General features: G+C 40.1%; 1 protein-coding gene across 1 annotated transcript in view; it reads right to left on the reverse strand.

The window, feature by feature from the left end:
* arhgap42b (Rho GTPase activating protein 42b) overlaps positions 1-21381 on the reverse strand; it is a 76587-nt gene that overhangs the window by 2483 nt on the left and 52723 nt on the right. Inside the window, exons 5-24 of the mRNA XM_035910239.2 lie at positions 19640-19741; positions 19303-19413; positions 17830-17934; positions 17071-17200; positions 16615-16715; positions 14849-14958; positions 14311-14367; positions 12607-12685; positions 12226-12265; positions 11851-11913; positions 11600-11674; positions 10996-11080; positions 10741-10799; positions 9206-9311; positions 8825-8984; positions 2299-2449; positions 1676-2083; positions 1231-1387; positions 387-449; positions 205-284 (exon numbers count right to left, since the gene is read on the reverse strand). Of these exons, the coding sequence (XP_035766132.2) occupies positions 205-284; positions 387-449; positions 1231-1387; positions 1676-2083; positions 2299-2449; positions 8825-8984; positions 9206-9311; positions 10741-10799; positions 10996-11080; positions 11600-11674; positions 11851-11913; positions 12226-12265; positions 12607-12685; positions 14311-14367; positions 14849-14958; positions 16615-16715; positions 17071-17200; positions 17830-17934; positions 19303-19413; positions 19640-19741 (2242 nt within the window). The remainder of the gene's footprint in view (positions 1-204; positions 285-386; positions 450-1230; positions 1388-1675; positions 2084-2298; positions 2450-8824; positions 8985-9205; positions 9312-10740; positions 10800-10995; positions 11081-11599; positions 11675-11850; positions 11914-12225; positions 12266-12606; positions 12686-14310; positions 14368-14848; positions 14959-16614; positions 16716-17070; positions 17201-17829; positions 17935-19302; positions 19414-19639; positions 19742-21381) is intronic.

The raw sequence follows: 21381 nt of genomic DNA on the forward strand, positions 1-21381 counted from the left end.
CTGGAAATTCACCAAGTTCCTGCTCTTTGCTGTCAGCACAGGTCAGGCAAATTACCCCCTCTGTGTGTACAGTATTTACACTTCCGATCAGCCTCTCAACGAATCATTCGCAATCTTGAATCCGAACACTTTTGCTGTAAAGCAAAGGTCGGCTTACAAGCAGACAGTTAAATGTGCTTATGTGTTTGCGCTTTTTCTGCTCACCGTTTGAGAAGTGTGCCCCCTGTGGGAAGCTGAGCTCGTGACTGTGCTCTGCCTCACAGGAATACATTGCCTTGGCATCTCTGTAAAGACAACAAAAATATGCTTTGTAATCGCAGATTTAAGCAGATAAGCGTGGGATCGATTAGGTCAAACTCTTGTTTGGTGTTGTCATTTTTTATCACCTTCCAACTGGAGCAGACTGTTGGGCGGAGGCATTTTCAAAAAGCAATGCTCGGGCAGCCACCCTGAAAACAATCGGAAAAAAAACAATAGAGTTCAGTGCACTTCATTGTGTAAAGTATGTCAAGCTGTAATTATGCCATTAAAGACATGCATGAGCGACAATTAAGATGATTTTAAAATAATGAAACAGCATAACTGTGTGTTATCTATTATAATATATCAGTGCTGTCTTGGTTTACTTGCTCTTGCCAGCATTTTTCATTGTTGAGAATGAAATGAAAGGCTTAACCACACAATATGGGAGGTTTCCTTCCTCCTGGCAGACTCAGCTTTAACACAAAGCTCCACTGAGTTAAACTATATAACGAGGCCGCACTTGACCCTGGACATAACAACCCCAGAGTCATGGGGACAACAGAGACTAGGGCAAGCTAGCTCGATGCTATACGGGAAAACTAATTGAAAGACACGTGCGACTGGCTTCTTAGACACGACAAGTCAAACTATCTATTCATCTCAAGAGATCTAGCGCAGACTGGTGCTGGGTCACAGCAACCCGAGAGCAGGCAGAACGTAATTAAGGCCAGCTCTCCCACTAGAGCAGAAAAGACATAAATCTCACAACACACACTCATCTGTCCTTAGAAACCTCTCGATGCTCGCAGATGGAGCAGAAAGCAGAAAACTCAGAGGGCAGAAAACTCAGAGGGCAAACAGAGAGGAAGGGAGAAAGAAAATCAAGTATATATGTAAAAGCCTGTTTGACTTGTATTTATTTTGTGGAGACATGTTAAAACTCTAACTTATGATGAGAAAAACGATTTGGTTTTTAAAGCTCTTTACACTGAGCCGGGTCTTTGGTAGCCGTTGCTGACTGAAGTGTCCATCCTGCGGCGGATCACTTGTTTTGGAGGAAGGTTTGGGTGCTCAGTAGGCTTAAAACTCTCTTTGGACTCCAGTGTTGATAAACTTTGGACAGATCCAGAGCAGCTCCTGTGGCCTGAAGGGCGACATACAAATAATAACTCGTAAATGACACATAGAAACAAAAGGCAGACACTAAGGAACAGCTATCACGCCGCATCAAATAAATCAGGAAATAACAAAATATTCTCGAGCTACTGTCAGTGTTTGAAAGCCCTTGAAGGATAAATCATAACAGTGAAAACTACCCAGTTTATCTATTCTGTCCTGAAATTTCACTTTCATGAGATTCTGATCGATTTGATTTTAAGTCAAAATAACTGCAAATTACGTTTCATATGGCATCGCTTCACGATTATCGTACCTTCGGATATATGCAATGATTTGAGGGAGGGTGCAGTGGAGCGGTTTAGCAGCTCTGGCCTGAGGTCAGCACGACAGTGTGGGGCGTTCTTGGGTGCAGGAGACAGCCTTGGCGTTGTGCTGACTGAGGACGAGCTAAGAGCATCCTCTGACTCGCCATCTGTGCGTCCCGTGTCCTCCCTGGAGCTCGAGTCGGGACTGCTGACAAACACGGCACTTTGGGGGCCATTTGAAAGCTGTGAAGGTGTCCGGCGGAGGTCCAGGAGGGATTTGTCCTGACATGTCCTCTGTCTAGAGGAAGCTGTTTTGGAGGAGGTGTTTTGCTCAGAGGAATGGGAAGACAGAGACTCCATACTCCCCATGGGGGTGCTGTCTGGACTGCTGCTCAAAGCGTCACCTATGCAGGGACCAGAGACGAGGCACACAAGGCCCTCATTAAAACCTGCTTAGCAAGTAAAAGATTTTAGCTTCTTTGCAATTTAGACCAAAAATGTTTAGATATTATATTATTCATTAGCTTTAGAGAGCTGGCCTAAATATAGGAGACTGTGTGTAAAGATTCCTAAAAGATATTAAAGGCGTGGTTTAACAAATTGTGACACTCATCACTTCCTTGGTACTCACTATCTGCATCTGCAAGACACAGTGTGGGAGTGTACAGGCTCCGGGGTTTTCGGGGCCCTGTGGACAGACAGATGGCCCTGTTCCTGCGAGAGCCAGGTCGACTCTGGGGCTGGGGCAGAGGCACATTGGGATCTGGAGGCTGGTGGAAGATCTACAGGTCCAGAAAGAAACACTGATTACTCAATACAAATACAGAAACTATGTTTTTCTATACAGTCTGACATTTCAACATGATTTTCATCAGTACTCTTCAAACACTCTCAGTACCCAGTTTATATATTTTGATGAACTAACCTCTAACTAACAAATCTTAACCACCAGACATCTAGCAAATCTTGCTTTTTATATCTCTGGTTTAACGGTTCTGTAAGTAAACATAATTATAGCAGCTATGTAAAAGTATAGTAAAATATTTATCCTACATAGAGAATTTTTCAGTTTGCACAAAGTTTTGTTAAACAAGGTTTCATTTGGTCAAAAACAGGAAAATGTTAAATAAGGTGACAGACACATTGCCTTTATGATAGATTGGGTGATTGTGCTTCTCATGCCACCCCTCGGGGGCTCATTCAGAGCCAGAAAAAAACCCTGTTATTAGCGACTGGCGTTGAATTACCTCTGTGTTTCGGCGTGCATTGATAGCCGGTCTAGCAGGATGTGCGTGCCTGTCCCTCCCTATAAAACTGTTTGCCGATGTTACACTTATAAAAGGATGAGATGGAATTTCAATTACAGTGTTAAAGTCCCAAGTTTAAAAACCTCACATTTTCACCTGTCATAATACATCATATCTGTCAAACTGTTCGACACACCCAGGAGGCTAAGTAATTATGAAACAGACAACAAAGAGAATATTCTAAGTGTAAGGAGACTGTTCTGTCTTTCATCTATTTGATTTACATCATATTTCAGGATCATCTGAATGTGTGTATCATTTGGGTTACATTAGATTCCTTTACGATGTTACCTTAAAGGCAACGAATATAAAGATGGTGGCTGCTAGGATTGCTAAGATTGCCAATTTCCCTTTATCTGCAATTGCATTTATTTGTCTTTAATTTGATATCTCAAGTGTAAAAAAAAAAACAATCGCTTGTCCATTGAACAAGCTACCTAACTGCCATTAATTGTCCACCTTTAAAACAGCCTTTGGGCTATGACACTGGGTGTTCAGTAAACCAGTACAAACATCTCTGTAGTTTTTTCTTGATCATTCGAGCTGGAAAGGATTCAGAAGCAACCCCAAATGATGCCTTCAATGTATCTGTGAGGCTAAAAAAGTAGAACTTCAGGGTGAGCCCCTAAAGCAACCAAGAAAGTGTGTAGAACCCATTTCAGAGAGTCGAGACTGATTTAATAAGACAGAAAATAGCAGAGAGAGATTCGATATTGTCACGATCCTGGGTCTTATGACCCAGTGTTTTGAGTTTTAGTTCTTTTGATGTTTATAGTGTTTGTTTAAGCTTATTAGGTTTCTTATGTTCATTTGCTTATTAGCTCCCCCTTGTGTTTTCAACCCCTGTGAAGTCTCCCTTGCCCTTCGTGTGTTTCATGTCTGTGTGTCTTATGTTGTCATGTCTGCCTCTCATGTTTCCTGTTTTATTTTGAAGAGATCTTGTGTTCCTGTGTTCATCGTGTTTAGTTTTACTCTTCCACTGTGACATCGTTATGTTCATGTGTGTCAGCTGTCCCCCATGTGTTCCCACTTCTCTCATTAGCCTCCTGTGTGTATTTAGTCCGTGCGTTCTCATTCAGTCTTTGTCGGATCGTCTGTGTTGTTCCCATGTCAAGTCCTGCATTCAGGTTTTCATATATATAGATATGCGCTCATCTTCATTGCCATGTTTAGAGTTTTGTTTGTTTTTCTGCCAGGGTTTTTCATAGTTCGTGCTTCCTTTCTAGTTTACCCAGTTTAGGTTATTGCTTAGTTTGCATTGTTTTTGCCCTTTTATTTTGTACTGTTCTGTCTGCCTTAATAAACAGCTCATTAGTTAAGTTTGAGTTTTAGAATGTCTGCACCTGGGTCCACTCTTCACACTCCACACAGTTTCCCTCGGCAAACTGTGACAGATATGCATCTAACCAGCCTCTGTAATGATAGTAGTGAAGCTCACTATGAGAACATACAATCTGAACCAAATTTACCTGAATCCGTACCCACTCTTGATAGTGGAAAATCCTACCAGTTTGCTCAAACCTGTTCTGTTCATAGTCATAGGTACTGTACCTTTGCACCATATAAGCATAAAAGACCTGCTGCAGTACCCCAAATGGAGTCTCAGGTTCAGGAACCATAAGCCTCAAAAGCTTATGTGCCATTTAATCCAGTCTCTACCCCTTGTGTGCCTTATAGCTCCACATTGGCTTCTCATACACCTTCAAAGTGAGTTTTGACACCTAACCTCTCTCTCCTTATATACCAGAAGCCAATCTACAGCTCTACAAGCACCTCAAGTGCCCATTAAAGGCCAAATAATTTGCCTCCTGACCAAATGCCACCAATCTGTTCCTTTGTATGTTCCCATCAAGTCCAACCCTCTGTATCTGCAGGGGCTTAGCATAGTTTGCCAACCTATGGCCTATATTTTCAGTTACCACCAGTTCAGCAGGCCATGGCCGCATTATATGCAGTTTGACCTCCACCCATTATTACTGAAACCTCACTCTATTTGTTCTCCTTTACCTACCTTTCCAGTAACATTCTCCGTGTGAATACCAGTGTGTACCTCAGCAGTTTATATAGTAGCCTCAGGCCCAATACAGGGTCTCATATTCAACTACAGTATCAAGCTCCACACAATTCTCTGGTGCAAAACAGGTGTTTGTTTTAGGTGCAAAAGTCAGCATCCAGACATAATGAAGAGAACCCAGATATCTAGAGTGTTGCACTTGAACCCACAGATTATATTATCTAAAGTCACGCTAAAGGTAATTAAAATAAGACTTAGAAACAAGATTAGGACCTTTGATGCCTATGCTGTCTTAGATGATGGATGGAGCATAGTAATAATAATGATGGTAAATGGCCTGTATTTGTATAGTGCTTTACTAGTCCCTAAGGACCCCAAAGCGCTTTACACATCCAGTCATCCACCCATTCACACACTGGTGATGGCAAGCTTCATTGTAGCCACAGCCACCCTGGGGCGCACTGACAGTGGCGAGGCTGCCGGACACTGGCGCCACCGGGCCCTCTGACCACCACCAGTAGGCAACGGGTGAAGTGTCTTGCCCAAGGACACAACGACCGAGACTGTCCAAGCCGGGGCTCGAACTGGCAACTCCCAACTCTTGAGCCATGAACGCATAAATAAATGCAATAATGGATTGCATTTATATAGCGCTTTTCAGGGCCCTCAAAGCGCTGTACAATTCCACTATTCATTCACTCTCACATTCACACACTGGTGGAGGCAAGCTACAGTTGTAGCCACAGCTGCCCTGGGGCAGACTGACGGTATGTTGACTCAGGGTGCAGCCAAGCATCTTGATTTGAAGGGGAGCCAGAAAAGCTTAAACTGTGCACAGAGAGACCACAGGCAGAAATGCCACAAGTCAAATGTGTTAACCTCCAAGTTTCTCCCGCTTCATGCCCTAGGAAAAAGTTTTCAAATGACTGTGCATTCACCTCTGACCTCATAATGTTTGATGAGCAGCATTAACCTGTGGATAAATTAAAACTTCTAACTTTTAACTGCACATCGTTGTTGGGTCCAACAATCCATTCTCCATAACACCTGCTGAAATAGTTCAATAAAGCTCAAAGGGAGCATGAGCACAGTGAGCACATGGTTGGGGTCGTCATTACAATTTCTCTTGATGAGTCAGCTGATTCTGTCCATTGCTTATTCACCTCACAAGACAGCCCATACACCGAATTTAAGACATAATGCTGACACTCCACCCTCCCTTCAGAAGTGAGGGGTTGAGTCATCAAAGATAAAACAGGGGTATGAATGTCTTCCTTGCAGAAACATATGCTTCCCAGAGACAAGAAAAAAAATCACTGTGATAGCAACAAGGATGTAGTTAACTTACCTTCTAGATTGAGGTTATGCAAACTGACCTTCTGGTTCATAGTCGCTGACTGTTTTGGGCCTTTAACTATCAAACTTGGATGTTGTGGTGAATAATGTTTAATATTAACATCAGATACTCTCATATTGAACTCCTACAGTTCCATTCTGACAGCTTCCTTATGTCCCTCAGACATTTCACTGCATGCAGAGAAGAGCCCCATGAGCTTCTTTCTAACTGTGGCAATTTTAAAGAAGAGGCAAGGAGTTGAGAGATGCATTTGCAGCCATGACCCATCCCTGAAAGTCCCAAATCCAGCTTCACTTTAATCCCCAAAAATGCTCCTGATTTTGGGTAGTGTGGGAGAGAGAAATTAGGTCCATGAAACCTGCTCTCAGGGTGACAGTGGGAAGTCAAACCATTTTCCACTTTCAGAGGAAAATTTTGCATATTGTGGTAGTTGACATAGAAGGAGTCTTGAACTCTTAACTGATATGATATAAACATCTGATAGTGTTGATCCTGTTACTCGAACCTCGTAGTTTTAATGGGGCAGCGAGATGTTTCTCTTCAACAGGCTGTCTGTACAAACTCAATTCCTAAAAAGTTGGGACGCTGTGTATAATGTAAAAACAAACAAACAAACAAAACAAAAAAGAATGGCATGATTTATAAATGTCAATTGTAAATGTCTATTGTGTTTTATTCACAATAGAACATAGAAAACTACGGAGCCCCGCAGAGGACATGAGAGAAAAAAAAATTAAGACGGACTTTTGCAAGATCTCGCAAAAGTTTTAGCCGCATTCTTCAGAGGCCGCCAGCTCGAAGCTGACCGGGAGGTCGAGGCACGATGTGCCGGGAAAGCGGTGTTCCTCCCGGCTGTAGTAGGTCTTGACCTCCCGTTAGCTTCGAGATAGTGGGTGTCAGATCTCCGAAAACGTCGGAGCAGTTTTGCAAATATGTGATGTCTTGTAAACCGAGCAGGTATCTGACGTTTACACAACTACATTCAAGCCTCAAAATAGTGTATTTTGTGACCCAGAAAGAGTAATATTACAACTAAGTAGCTGCCGCCATTGTTGGAATTCAACTTTTGCAAGATCTCGCAAAAGTTTTGCGAGCAGAAAACATTTAAAAATATGCCCTTTTAATTAAAATATGAGCTCGTTTTGAGTTTGAGGCCAGCAACACATCTAAAAAAAAGTTTGGCTAGAGACAAAAGGCTGGAAAAGTAAGAGGTAAAAAAAAAGAAACAGTTGGGGGAATACCACTCTCTCCCTCAGGCAGCACTGTGTTAAAATCAGGGATGATTCTGTTATTTAAGAGTAACTTCACAGGCTCAGTAACACTCCCAGAAATTATTGTTTAACACAGTTCACTCTGCTATCCACAAAGCAGTTTAAAGCTCTATGGATCAAAGCGGATGCCATATCTGAACACGCTCCACAAATGCTGCAGTCTTCTCTGGGCCAACGGTAATTGAAAATGGACCGAGGCAAAGTGGAAAACTGTGGTCAGACAAATCAAAATTCTAAATTCTTTCTGGAAAACACAGCTGCAGTGTCAACTGGACTAAAGTAGAGAGGAACCATTACATATTATAAGCACTTAGTTAAAAAGTCTGCATCTTTCACAGTATGGCACTGCATTAGTGCCTATGGAATTGGTACCTTGCACTTTTGGAGTGACACTTTCAATGTTGAAAGGTATATATAGATGGGTTTTAGAGCAACCTATGCTCCGATGCAGATGTCTTTATCAGGAAGGCGTGCATATTTCAGCAAGACAATGCTATACTGAATTGAAATTATACTTAACCATCATAACTTGTAAGAAATAAACGTTCTCCATGGATCCTGTATTTAAAGAGGCACGCCACATCAAATGTTGTGAGCCAATGCAATCATTTTCACTCACTGGGTGCCTTCAGCTATTGGCTTAAAAGCAACAAATTAAATTTAAAAAATGAAACAAATATATGTGCACTTGTTACATTTCATCTCAAAGCCAGCTTCTGCTATTTTTTTCTCTCCTCTGCTCACTGTTTGACTGTATGTGCCTCTAGCACACGGCACAGAGCACACACTCACACATGCAAGTGCGCGCAAACAGTCACACAGAGAAATACACACATACACAGTGCTGATGCATCCGTTTGTTTTGGCTTGTGCTTTATGTATGATACTACTAGAGGCAACAATGTATTCACATGACTAAAGGTCAATCGAATTTAACATAAACATTGGAATATGAAAGTTCATATAGCATCATAAAACACATTATTCTTGTCGCTCATCTGTGTCTTCTGCTATCTGTTGCTGTCTAGGTGTCGTTTTTTGAGAAACATGAAAAATGATTATAAACCATAAGAGATCTTTCTATAAATCTGTTCTAATAAGGAAATATGGATATTCTACTTCAGAAAACTGCTGCACGAGGAATGTGTTTATTGATGCAGATATAATTAAAAGCATACCAGGCCATTCAAAGTGAAACTGTGACTCACCTTGTTGAAATTTTCAATAAGTATTTCCACCACAATGTTCTGGAACTTAATGTTCATCATGGCGGCAACTGTCTCCTCTTGTGATCGCATCAATGTAGGCCCGAAGATGACGCCCAGGTTTGACACTGTCATCAGGTTAGACTGGTTTTGTGCAGAAACTCTGCGTTTAGAAGACAAGCATATCATACAAGCGTAGGATGCAGTCCTGTATTGCTACCCTAATAATTCACATGTTTAGCCATGAGGTGACATTTTTTGGTCTACGAGATAGTGAGAGTTGGCGAGACGCCTGCAATTGCGGTGCAGTGCCTCAGATAACTTTAATTAGTTTCAGGTAACCTTAAGTCTGCAAGTTAATTGATTGATTACAAGAACATGTACCTGACAAGATGCTTTATTAGTATCTCCAGCATTTCCTTGTTTCTTTCAGGCATCTTATGAACCAAAGCATGGACAGCACGCACTCTGTAGTTCTGATCATCGGACTCTGAGAAAGAAAATAAATAGAAATGAGGGAAGAGTAGAAATGCTGGCCACTACTGACTTATAATAATTATATTTCAGATGTAATTGTGTGAAAAAGAAAGTACATCCCATTTTAATTCTAAGGTTTTATCTTCTGGCCCTAAACAGGTCTTAAAATGAGGTAAATACGACCTCACAGGAACAACAGATGACATATTACTGTGTCATTATTTATTTAACAAAAATAACCCTAATTCTAACCCTGACACTTAACCCCCAAAACTAAGCCAAAATGCACAAGTAGTGTGTAAACAATTAACTACACCATTACTACTTCCATTGAAATGAACAGGGTAAGCAGCAGCCATCAATCAAACACAGTTGATTAACTGATCATCAGCGAATGTGACCACCTCTGGCAGTTTGCAGGTCTGTAGCATTCAGATTTTTGGCAACAGTGCCAAAAAGGAAAGACGAGAAGAAACTTTTGCCCATCAATGTGAGAATTGCAATTTGATGTGCATCATTCTGTGAGGTGAGAAAGATTATTAAAAACTGCAAAGCATTTGGGACAGCTGCTAATCTTCCCAGGAGTAGACATATCAGCAAATTTATCTCAATGTTTAAGTTATGTTAAATGTTTAAGTTCACGGTTTTTACGGTGTATAGGAATTTCTTTCACTTATTCACTTTATTGTAATGCCTTGGTGCCACTGGATTTTAACATGTCTGACACTCATACTTAAGACAAATGGTAGGGGGTGTAGTAAGGATGTTGGGGGAAACAGGAACTCCAGAGGACCAGTCTTTTGTCTCTTCGAGGACTCTGGGAAGTAGCAAGGGAGTGTGAACCTTAAGGTGTGAAACAGCTGTGTACTGCCTTTTGTTCCTGGAGAAGGTATTTAACTGAGAGCCATGCTAGGCTCAGTGAGACTCTGCTGACCCTGCCCCGTGGTCATGTAGGCTCTCCATCAAGCTTGGTTGTATGTTGTCTTTGTGTGTTTGGATTAAAAGAACGTTAGCTACCGCTCACCGCTCGTCTGCAGGAAAACTTCCACAACAAAAGTCACACTCGAGTCACTCTGACATCACAGTTTGAGATGACCTGAGATCCATACAAGTATTTCCTCAGATAGAAATGATTTAATCAGATCAGTCCTGACTCATTTGCTTTCCCTGCTTTGATAACCCAGACGTAGTGCTCACAAAGCTCAAATCTCTAAAATCAATTCAAAATGTTTCATAAAGATTTTCAAAATTCTAATGCAATATCTCTTCACATAAATCCAGCTTAACATTTGCAATCGACATAATTAGTTAGTTATGAGATGCACCTGATTCATTAGTGCTATATGATTTGAACTGTACCAATATCTTCCTAATCTGTTCTATAAAAGAAAGGATAATAGAGATCTTGATAAAATATGTAATATGTTATAACTGTAACTTACTGACAGCCATGATAAAATCTTTGTGGAGCTTGAAAGTCATTAGAGGCTCAGACAGGCACCTGATGGAAAAGAAAAAAGAAACAGTTGCAATTTATTTCCTGAGTGACACAAGTCCTGTGAATGCAGCTGGCATCCTTGGTGAGACAGTCGCAGCACTTAACGTATGACTATCATCAGAGAGGTTTCAAAGAGGCATTATGGAGGCAAGGATGGCTCCTGACATTTAAGTGCACGTAGATGGTGGGGCGAGCTGACCTGAGGTAATTCTTCAGGCCGCTGGTGATAGTCTTGTTGTCCCAAATGTCTGGGTCCAGGTCCATATCCACAGGTGCTTTGGATGCTATTGGAAATATGTTTTATTGTTATATGACCACTAGGTAAGTTTAAGCTGCAAATTGTCTTAAGAAACCAATACAACATGACATGACCTGTCAAGCTGCTCAACCGAGGACCGAAAATACTTTCTTCTTGCGTCAAGAGACTCAAAGGAGAATTGAAAATAAATAGTGACGTGTGTGGTGTCTCATAGCACTGGGGGTCAAGATTTAGAGACATTTACCAAACTCATTCAGACATTTCCTGTACAAATGTGTTATATATATATATATCCAGACGAGACTACCTTGGGTAATTCAATAAAATAATGACAACATAATATGAGGCCTAATTGCGGTTACACTGTCCTACCACAAGGAGGACCTCTTTCCTCACTCTGCTGGAAAAGATCACGTTATGACCCAAGAAAATAGAAAACTATTCATACATTACCATGGAGATTCAGACACTTGTGAATTACAGAATAAGGGGTTTGACTTGGTACATTAGTTCACTGATAATACTTTTGATTTTAGTTACTTACAAAAGACTGTAGTCATCAGCTTCTGCACTTTAGAATTGACGCCTCCAATTCTGTACAGTCCCATTGTGTTTATGCCTGTGTGGTGGTGAAAAAAGCAAAAGGATGAATTGGAACAAGGACCTGTGTTTATTTAGGACTCGTGCCAGTGCAACGTGTTGTCAAGTCCACTAACGAGCACATTGTTAATCATTACAACCAGGTTGCATTCAAATCATTCGACACATGAAAGCTGAGAGATTGAAGCACCTCACCTCTCATCTCGACCAGGTCAATGCATTTTCTTACGAAGTTGAAGCCTGCCTCATTAAGATATGCTGTAACACAAAACAAGAGCAGAAATGAAAGGACAATTACTGCCTGGGATAACCGCCCGTCATCTGGGATAATAAGCTCTCCCTTATGCCGCTGCTCAAATTAATAGCACAGCCCTGTACTGTGAGGCTGTGCTATGCCTGCTGAGTGGGCATATGTAAAATCATAGTATTAATGAAAAGGCATAGTCATAGGTAACGAGTATTTCTTTCATGTGTGTATGTTGTTGATCTCATTATTTTACGTTTTAAGAATTTGAAAGGCATACATTTTAACCCTGAAGGAGTTTGGAAAGATATAAAAACAATACTCACTCTCTTCTTTTTTGCTTAATATGGCCGGCAGGTTGTAAATCTAGAGAGAGTTTACAAAAATCATTATAATGTAAAGGTTACCTTAGCTTGAAAACAGAAAAAAAATCGCTGAAAGAAAAGGATAATGTCAAAACCTTATTCCCACTGAATCTAATTTGAGTAGACTGTCCTATTATTAGCACAAGTAAATGGTGAGGTCATGGTTTCCTAAAAACAACAACAAAAAAAACCTTACAGAAAGCCACCAGAAGAGGGTGCCAGTGACAAATAATTCATTTTTGGCATTGTCTTCTTGCCAAACAAAGGACTTAAAAAAAAACCTGACCAACTGCAGCCAGCACCGAATGAATATTTCAAAGAAGAACAGGCAGAGTTCCTTACCGGCTCCCTGCCATCCATGGCCTCGAGCCACAGTCTTCTGTTGGACTCTGACAGTGCCTGCAGTGTCATAACGCCATGCCTGGAAAGATTTAAGAGAAAAGCTGGTCTCAGTCTGATCTCTTTTCCTTGGGGCCCCTGGACAGACCATATTTATATTGGCTGAGACCACTATAAAAGGACTAGTGTAACTAAAATAGCTCATGTGCAAATGCTTGACTTCAATCTATGCCCTCAGTTCACTTTGAGCTTCACATTACCCTTCCAATTAAAAGCTACAAGTTCTTAATATTAGAGTGATTCATTGTTGCACCCAACATGCATACAGCTTTATCTGCTTTCACCTTACTGTGTGCAGCATAGTGAGAATCTGGGGCATTATGCCTTGATTTGTGGCACTGCTTCATTTGGCTGTAACACAATTATAGAACGCTATCTGATGATGGCGGCAAACAAAAAACGTCACCCCACCCAGTAGTGGCAGTTAGTACTAGCATGGAGCTGTGTCAGCTTGCATGTGTTAAAGGTCATTTCAACCAAAATACAAAAAAAAGTGCTACACCTTTAACAACACCCCAAACTGATATTTTGACATGCAGACAGTTTAGCATTTATTTCACCAGCTTTTAAGTTGTCCAATATTAAACACTCCAAAGCCGTACAGGTGAACGCAGAAGGAAATATTTATATTTGTGTTGCTCTCAAATCATTTAACAACATCTCTTTCCCAAAACAGCATCTCTGCTACCCTCATCCAACCTCATATCATTTTTTTAATGGATGTATTTTCCCTTAAGTCCTTATGAAAGACACGTTGCTGGTAAATTTTTAATGAAACTCTTCTTTCATTGCTACGAGCAGCTCAAATGAAATTCTTTTTATTGGGCTGGCAGAGGATGTTTCAGAGATGGCTATCTCAGAATCTGGGCAAATAAAAGTATCCGCATAGCTGGATACCTCTTTACTAATTCGGGTGAATCAACCCGTTAAAAATGAGGTTTCAAGATGGCTGGCCTGATTAAACTTGGGCAACAGCATGTTTATTATAATGGGGATTAATGGATGAGCTTGAAGCTGACTGGAGCTTGGCCCACATTGTCCTTGTGGTTGGAACACGCACCTTGGGGCAGCGCAGTTAATGATAAATGAGTTGTCCTGCAAATAAATTGCAGTTATTGTCCATGCTCAGCAACACTCATCGAGCGTGAGCAATGCTGAGCCTGCTGCTGCAGTGCAACATTAACACACAGTGATGTGCTAACTCTATTCTGGGGTACAAATCACTATAAAGAACTGATATCAAGCATTCAGAGCGGATGGCTTGGTCAATTGAGCCAGTGTTAATCAGCTGACAGCTACTTAAAGGTTTCTGATCATTGCCCAATCTGTAATCCTATTTCCCCGTGAAACATTAAAAACAAATCAACTGTGAATGTTCCCACATGGCCAAAGGTTTTGAAAAGAAAGGGTAAAAAATAGGAATTAATTCTAAGTTCAATATTGTGTGTTACTTGAGTAATTGCAGACAAGAAGAAGAAATAATTCAAGAATGTGTCTTGACCAAGTGACCAAGTCAGATTTTGTGAAGTGCTAAGAAAGCAGCAGGATTTCATTAGGTTTGGATTTAATCTTGAGTGAACAACATGATTAGGACACATGCGGCACATGCAACTGCACTGAGAGGGCAGCACTGGTCAGTTCACATACCGGACTTTACAGAAAAACTGAAGCGGCCTGAAAAGAGTTCCACGACAGATGTCATTTCTACATTGACATGAACACAGAAAAAAGATGGGATGGGTTCAAAAATAGAAAAAAAAAATACTGATAATGTAGACATACAGCAAACGGAGTGGGGGGGGAGAGGACTCGAGAAACATGCAGGACACAAACAGAGCTGATGACGTCTAACACTGTTAAACCGAGTCTTTGAAGATGTTAATCAAACCTGAACAGCTCTCGCATGTTCAAACGTTGTGTACTCCAGGGGGAATCTGGGTTAATTTCCAGTATTGGTGAGTTCAACATAACACAAAATGTCACGTGCAGTTCGTCGTTCTTATATTAAGTTAGTTTTAACAAGAAAAAAGTGTGTGCAACTGCTATCTTACTAATATGAGTATTCAGCAGGCGATGTGCAATGACTTTCTTTTTTTCTTTTTGGCTCTAGGTGATACATAATACATTCTGCATGTGTTCAGCTTATGAAAACTATTAGACATTTTCAGGGATACATATCACAGACCTCTCTGCCACTTCAATATCAAAGCAGAAACGCTTGTCGATGGAGTCCGTTTTTCTCCGAATGCAGGACTTGAGCTTGAACACCTCTGGCTGATTTACGACAAGACCATTCTAAAAGTAAACACACTCACCATTAATTAGTTAAAAATACAATGAGAAATCATTATGGAATGAAAATGAATATATTTACAATTGCAAATGCACGGCTCTGCAAGTCTGAAATGACTAATATGTATGCTGTGTGTTTGTTGTGATAGACACAGAAGGTACTTTGAAACCAGAAGATTTATGCATCCGGAGTGTCCAGTGTTTTTGTGAAAATATGATTGGAAATACAGAAAAAAGAGAAAAACTAATGAAAAAAACTTAATCATCGACAACAACAAAAACAGAGCATTTACCATTGTTGTTTGGATTTGCAAAATTCTTTTTCTTTTTGTTTTGCTAGTTTTTTCTTTTTGGTGGTTCAGACTTTCTAAACTCAAGCTCGATGCAATCTTCATATGCCTAAAAATTGATTTGGGCTGTCAGCCCAAACAAAGCCCGAGCTACTTGGTTGCACGCATTCATATCATCCACTTATCAAGAAGCAGAGCTTTTATTTCAATTATCTTGATTTTAAACACGTGAAAATAGAGTTTTAAAATTACTTTATATCATTGACCTTGTTTTTCATTTCCCAATAGAGGCCCTCAGTGTCCGCTGAAAGTACCAATTCAATTACCTCCTGAACGGATTTTGTTCTTTCTTTCTGAGAATTAGCCATATCTCACATACAGCACATCCTCCCCTGTGCACGCCAGTAAGACTGACTGTAGCCAACTGCAACAAACCAGATATGTGGATAAAAATACGCCTGCACCTGCATTGGCTTTGGGCTTTATATTCTCCCTCTCCATCTGTGTGTGGGTTTCTGTGTTTTATTCAATTTTATTAAAAAATAAAAAGAAACTGAGATCATTAGTAAATCAGAATGTAGCCATATCTGTAACATGTGCAGAAAAATGCATGGAAACTCACAGTAATGGGGATATTTTTTTATATAATTTCTCCCTTGAATTTTACTGGAGTTCTTTAAAATATGTTTTCATAATTTTTTAATCTGTTTTAGCACTGAAGTGCACATATTTTTTGTTATCGTCACTGGAACTTGTATTTCTACAAATACTTTTTGTGAAAAATAAAAGGTTAAACTGCGATAGCTAAACACTTCAAAACCATGCTGACATTTTCAGTCGGTTTGTACTTGACGCAGCAGCGCTAAGCAGTATTCCCTGTGGAAGTTACTCCATATCATCATCCAATTACTACATACAAAAAAAGGATTGATTGGAAGCTTTTTTTCATCTAATACATAAAATGTGAAATACTTATCAGTTATCATTTGATCTACATGAAGTGTCATTAAGTCATAGCGATAAATTCCTACAAAGGAAGTAAACATTCATTAGATCACTTAGAAAGCACGATACTATAACTGTTTAGTTTAACGGACTATTTTCATTCCTTGAATTCCCCTGCGGTGTCGTTTGTTCATTTTGTTATTTAAAAATAAAACATGTTTGTTTGCCTTGACGTAACGAGTCTTTTGTCTTCTACGCCTAATTTGCAGTTTTGTCAATCTGGCATTTTCCGTTTTCTCCTCCCGGGACTAACCATGCCTTTAAGCCTCTTTTTTTTTCACACAAATTACACTCTGCTCCTTCTTTTCTTAGCTTTTTATCGTGCAAATGTTAAACTAAACAAAATAAAGTGTATGTAAAGTACCTGTTTCCCAGCTGACTTGTTTTCAGTGTTGCTCATGGTGAATGTTTTGCTGCTTTTCTCATAAGTGCAGTAGTGACGTGTCCAAGTGCATCCCAGAGGACCTAGGACAGAACAAATGCAGAAGAAAACACTAGTTGAGGCAAAATAATTTTTCACTGAATCACAGGCTTCTGGAAAGACTTCTGAAAATCAATTTGCAATTTTAGTGTGATAAATCAAAAGTTGTTTATTGCTGCTGATAATAATCTACCATTTGTGGTAACTCCCCCATTTGAGAGCACATCAAAGTGAATCCGTAAACAGGATGAATTATGAGTTCTGTGTGAGTGGATCTCTTCGGCAGGGGCCTGGGAGAACTCGAGACATGTTTATGGTGATGGATGTAAAGCCATTCACTTGAAAGTGAAGGGGAGTGAGATGGCCTGGATGGTTGGGAGCACAGCTAGGAAGACTCACGTTTCTCCTGGACATACAAGAAGCCTTCCATCGTCCACTGGCCGGGTGGTTTATAGTCCTGATCTGCCGACCTTATCCTCTTCATCAGCTTCTCCACTTCCTGCTTGGTGCTCACAAAGTTGTTTCGTGTCTGTGTGGGAAAATTTAGGGTTATGTTATCATTGTGTTATCTCTGATCTCTCAAAATAAAAACACATCTGTTTTTTCTCAAAGAACAGATAAATAAAAACTATCATTAGACTTTTTAAATAATACTTTTTAGGTCATTTAAAATTAGAACACGATCTTGAAGATGTCAGCCTCTTATTTGGAGTCATAAAGGTCAATATCAGGCCATTTAATATCTCAGAGAGTGGCGAAGCAGCCTCCATTCAGCCAGTAACTATTAGAAATCTCTGCATCCGAGAGAGGGTTACCGAGTGGAAACTGTAAGGGCAACAGAACTGACATATTGGGTCAGAGAGATATTTGAACCATCAGGACCTAAGTAGAGAGGACATAGTGATGGAACAAGGCGGCACTGCAGCAACTAGACTTTTACTCCCAATTCTTTTTTGACACACCATAAAATGGCCTACAGTTACTGCCTGCAATGCAACACTGAAAATATCGATCCTCGGCGCAGCAAAGAATTTCATTTAATCACACAGCTATCCATTTGTGAAAACTCCGCTTGTTATATCAGGGTATGATAAGCTGCAGAATCTGATTACGTGGCTGGTTGCCTTTGTGTACAACCCCTGAGGTGTTGAGACTTACGTTTTGTAGGTTGAACTGGAGCTGCTGTTTATACGGCTCAAATTCGTGAGCCAGCTCGTATCCTTCATGGTAGAATGTAAACAAACCCTGAAGAAAGGCCAGGAGCTGGAATGGAACAATATTCATTGGTGAATTATCGAGTTAATAAACATTACAAGAACTTGATTGCCTATTTACATGGGCGAGTGTTTTTTTTAAAGGCATCTTGTAAAACAGAACATCCATTCTACACACTGGAAACATTTATAATAGCATATAATCGAATATCCTACCTATAATATATAAGTAATCCGGATGTTTTTCTATTGTTATTATTATTTGATAACGATGCACTTATTATGATAATGTCATCTCAATGATATGTACATTGTTTTCTATTCTACCAATCATTTTGTCAGCATTTTTTGTTACATTGTTGATGTTCACTTTTAAATCTCACGTTGAAGGAATTTGAGTCTCATTATTTTTAAATCGATAATTTATTGAACATCTTTGTACTGACAAGCAGAAAACTGAAAAAAAAGTATATTAGTGGAAAAAAAAAAATCCAATTTTAAAAAAGTTTTCTGCTTTTATGGCAGACAGATATTGATCTTGTTTTTTGTAGAACACACAAACATCCATGGCCATTGTGGATACATATAAATATATAAATAAATAAATACATACATACATAAAGCGTAAAGATCCACTGTTACAGATAAACAAACTGATGCCATCTCTTGCGTGAACAAGTGTGGTCCACAAACATGGAGTTGCTTTCAGTAAAACCTTCAGACACAACCACTGATTTGATTTCTGGGCTGAGGCTTGGTATATCAAATGTTCAAGGATGAACCATCTTTTCTTTGCCCAGATTCATCACACACAAGGTTGAGCCTTGTCATATTTTGAGCACTACCTGGGGCCCGGAGATTTACATTTTTGGGCCAGGGTTGTGGCTAAGTTGCCAGTGGATGTAAACAAATGGGAGTAGGACGTCTGAAACAGCTACTTTGCACCCATCTCACATTCCCAGACATTTAATAGGAAGCAAATTTAATGTTTCCTGGTAGCATCTGCACTAAAGATGTTAAAATTGACTCTACATATCTATAAAGCAGGGGCTTTCATAAAGCCTTTGATTTGCACTAGCACTCTGTCTTCTTTTGTTTGACAGCCGATACTTCATCTAATTTTACCCACAAGCTTCCCCAAATGGATCAACTATATTACAAAGAATTTGTGATGAAGATGACAAATGTGTGGGATATACAAGTGTGGTTATGTTCCTGTGAGTGTTGTATAAATGCACCTGCCTTCACTCCAGGATGATAGACATTAAAAAAAAAAAGAAATGTAGTAGTAGTTACAGAGATCTGGTGGTATTTTGACTACAAATAAAATATATCAAAGCATGAAAATGCGCTCCTTCATCTTTAAAATGCAGAACTAATTTAGCAGAGAAATATATAAAACTGGCACTTCACTTACTGGCTCGACAAACTCAAATTTCTTCTTTTCTTGCACTTCTTGTATTTTGAAGACATACTCAAGGGACGCATCATAAAAGAGTTGTCTCTCCTTGTCAATCTGCATGTCAGCCTGAGAACGAGCAAACAAACCAGGGTTAGTGCCACAACGACGACAAGCGTCAACCTAGCAGTTAATGTTTGTATCACCACGTGGAAATAGTCTGTTGTTAGAGAGAGGGGTAAGGAGCACAGCAAAGCACACAAACAGCTTATTTTCCAAAGACACTCGGCTGACCATAAAACGGCATTATTCAAAGACACGTTTGCAGGATGAGAAAATTAGTTTTTCCTTTTACCTCCTGCAGATATGCTTCCTTCTTTTTGGATGACAAGCTGAGGTGTCTCTCAAGCGTAGAGTAGTATTTCTCTGTTTCTTTATCGAACTTTTTCTTCCCCTCCTAAAAAGGTTCACAAGACACATGAAAGGCTTAAACATTACCAGAAATGTGTCACTTATTCCCTGATCTGGGGGTGTGGGAATAGATTGCCACTAGGTGGAGGTCTAACTACAGTTTCTCATGCCATTTGCCACATGTAATTAAAATTTTCTGACAATAGATTATTGCATGTCTTGAAAGTGGCTTACAACAAGCGCACAGAGGAGCAGACAATGTCAGCATATCGATAGGCCATGTGAGAATAATGCATTGTTATTCTGTTATTCACAGGCAGGTACATAACTTCACAGTGAAACCCACAGCACTCTAAATCACACATAGCATAATGCTTCTGGCACTGTCACATAGCTGGCCAGTTGATGTTAGCATCGCTTTTCTTGTTCTGCTTTGCTATCCACCGACAGACACAACAGTTACAAGTCCCAGAATTCAGTCAGCATGTTTCAGAAGACTCTGAAGAAGGTGCAGGAAATGGGCTTTTCATGTGAGATGCCGATCCATAAAGTACACGAACAAAGAAATTAAACATTTTGCCCCCCAGAAGATCCATTTTATAGTTTTAATCAAAATGCCCAAGCAGTGAAAACCTGTCTCAGTGAGGACATTCAAATGCCTCATCTGCAAGTCTGACCTCGAAACCAAGCTTTGCCTACTTAAAGCTCATCTCGCAATGCAAACATTCATAAAGAGGAGCGGACAGGCAGAATAAGCGGGGGCTGGGGGAAAGTGTGAGGAAACGGCCACTGTAACCAGATCCTTCTTGTTTATTTTCATTCCCATGGCCCTGAAATTTAGCAAGTCTAATCTGCTAGCTACTGATATGACCTAGAACAGCGATCAGCCCCAGCAAACCTCAGAAATAAACTGTGGAGGAATTCACAGTAAGACATGGTAACATTTCGACATACAACAAGAATCAAATCAAATCAATAGATAATTTAATGTAGTAGCATCTCATTTTCATCTTTCTTATCACGTCTACTCAGAAATAATCTCTTCTGCAATGAGGGAGGGGAAACAAAATCTGTTGTATATGAGCACTCTTTCCTGAAACAAAGAAAAAAATACACAGGTGGATGAGAAAATAAATATATGATTAAAAATGATGTCAGCTGACAGGAAATAAATTTCCCTTAAGGTTTTTTTTTTATTAGAGAACAAAAGGTAGCTGACTGTCTTCTCTGCCACTGTGATGTGACATTATTCTGTGAGCACGCATACAGCAGAAGCCCTGGGGAAAACACAAACATGCACACAAACGCACGGATGCACATGCACACACACACACTGGAGATCACATTAAATTAAGAGCTTTAGGTTTAGCTGAGCCCCACAGTCACAGCAGGAATCTCCCAGCGCTGCTGACCAGTGTGAACACACCAGAACAGTCCTCACAAAAAACCCCTGCAAAAACAAACCTCTCTCTGTCTGTCTGGCCTAACTCTTTCACACTTACAAAGTGCAGGCAGTGACTCAGAGCTACAGTGAATATGTGAGGCAGAGCCAGCCTGATTAAGTCACCAAAGTGCACTGCTTTGTTTTGATCCGAGCAGGACGTGTATAAACTGGTGCTACCATAATGATACCCTAGCAGAGCACCAGGTGTTTCTTGGTTTGTCCATGTGTTGATCATACCCCCC

The sequence above is a fragment of the Neolamprologus brichardi genome, chromosome 14, assembly GCF_056152115.1.
Source record: "Neolamprologus brichardi isolate AB-2024 chromosome 14, ASM5615211v1, whole genome shotgun sequence".
Lineage (NCBI taxonomy): Eukaryota > Metazoa > Chordata > Actinopteri > Cichliformes > Cichlidae > Neolamprologus > Neolamprologus brichardi.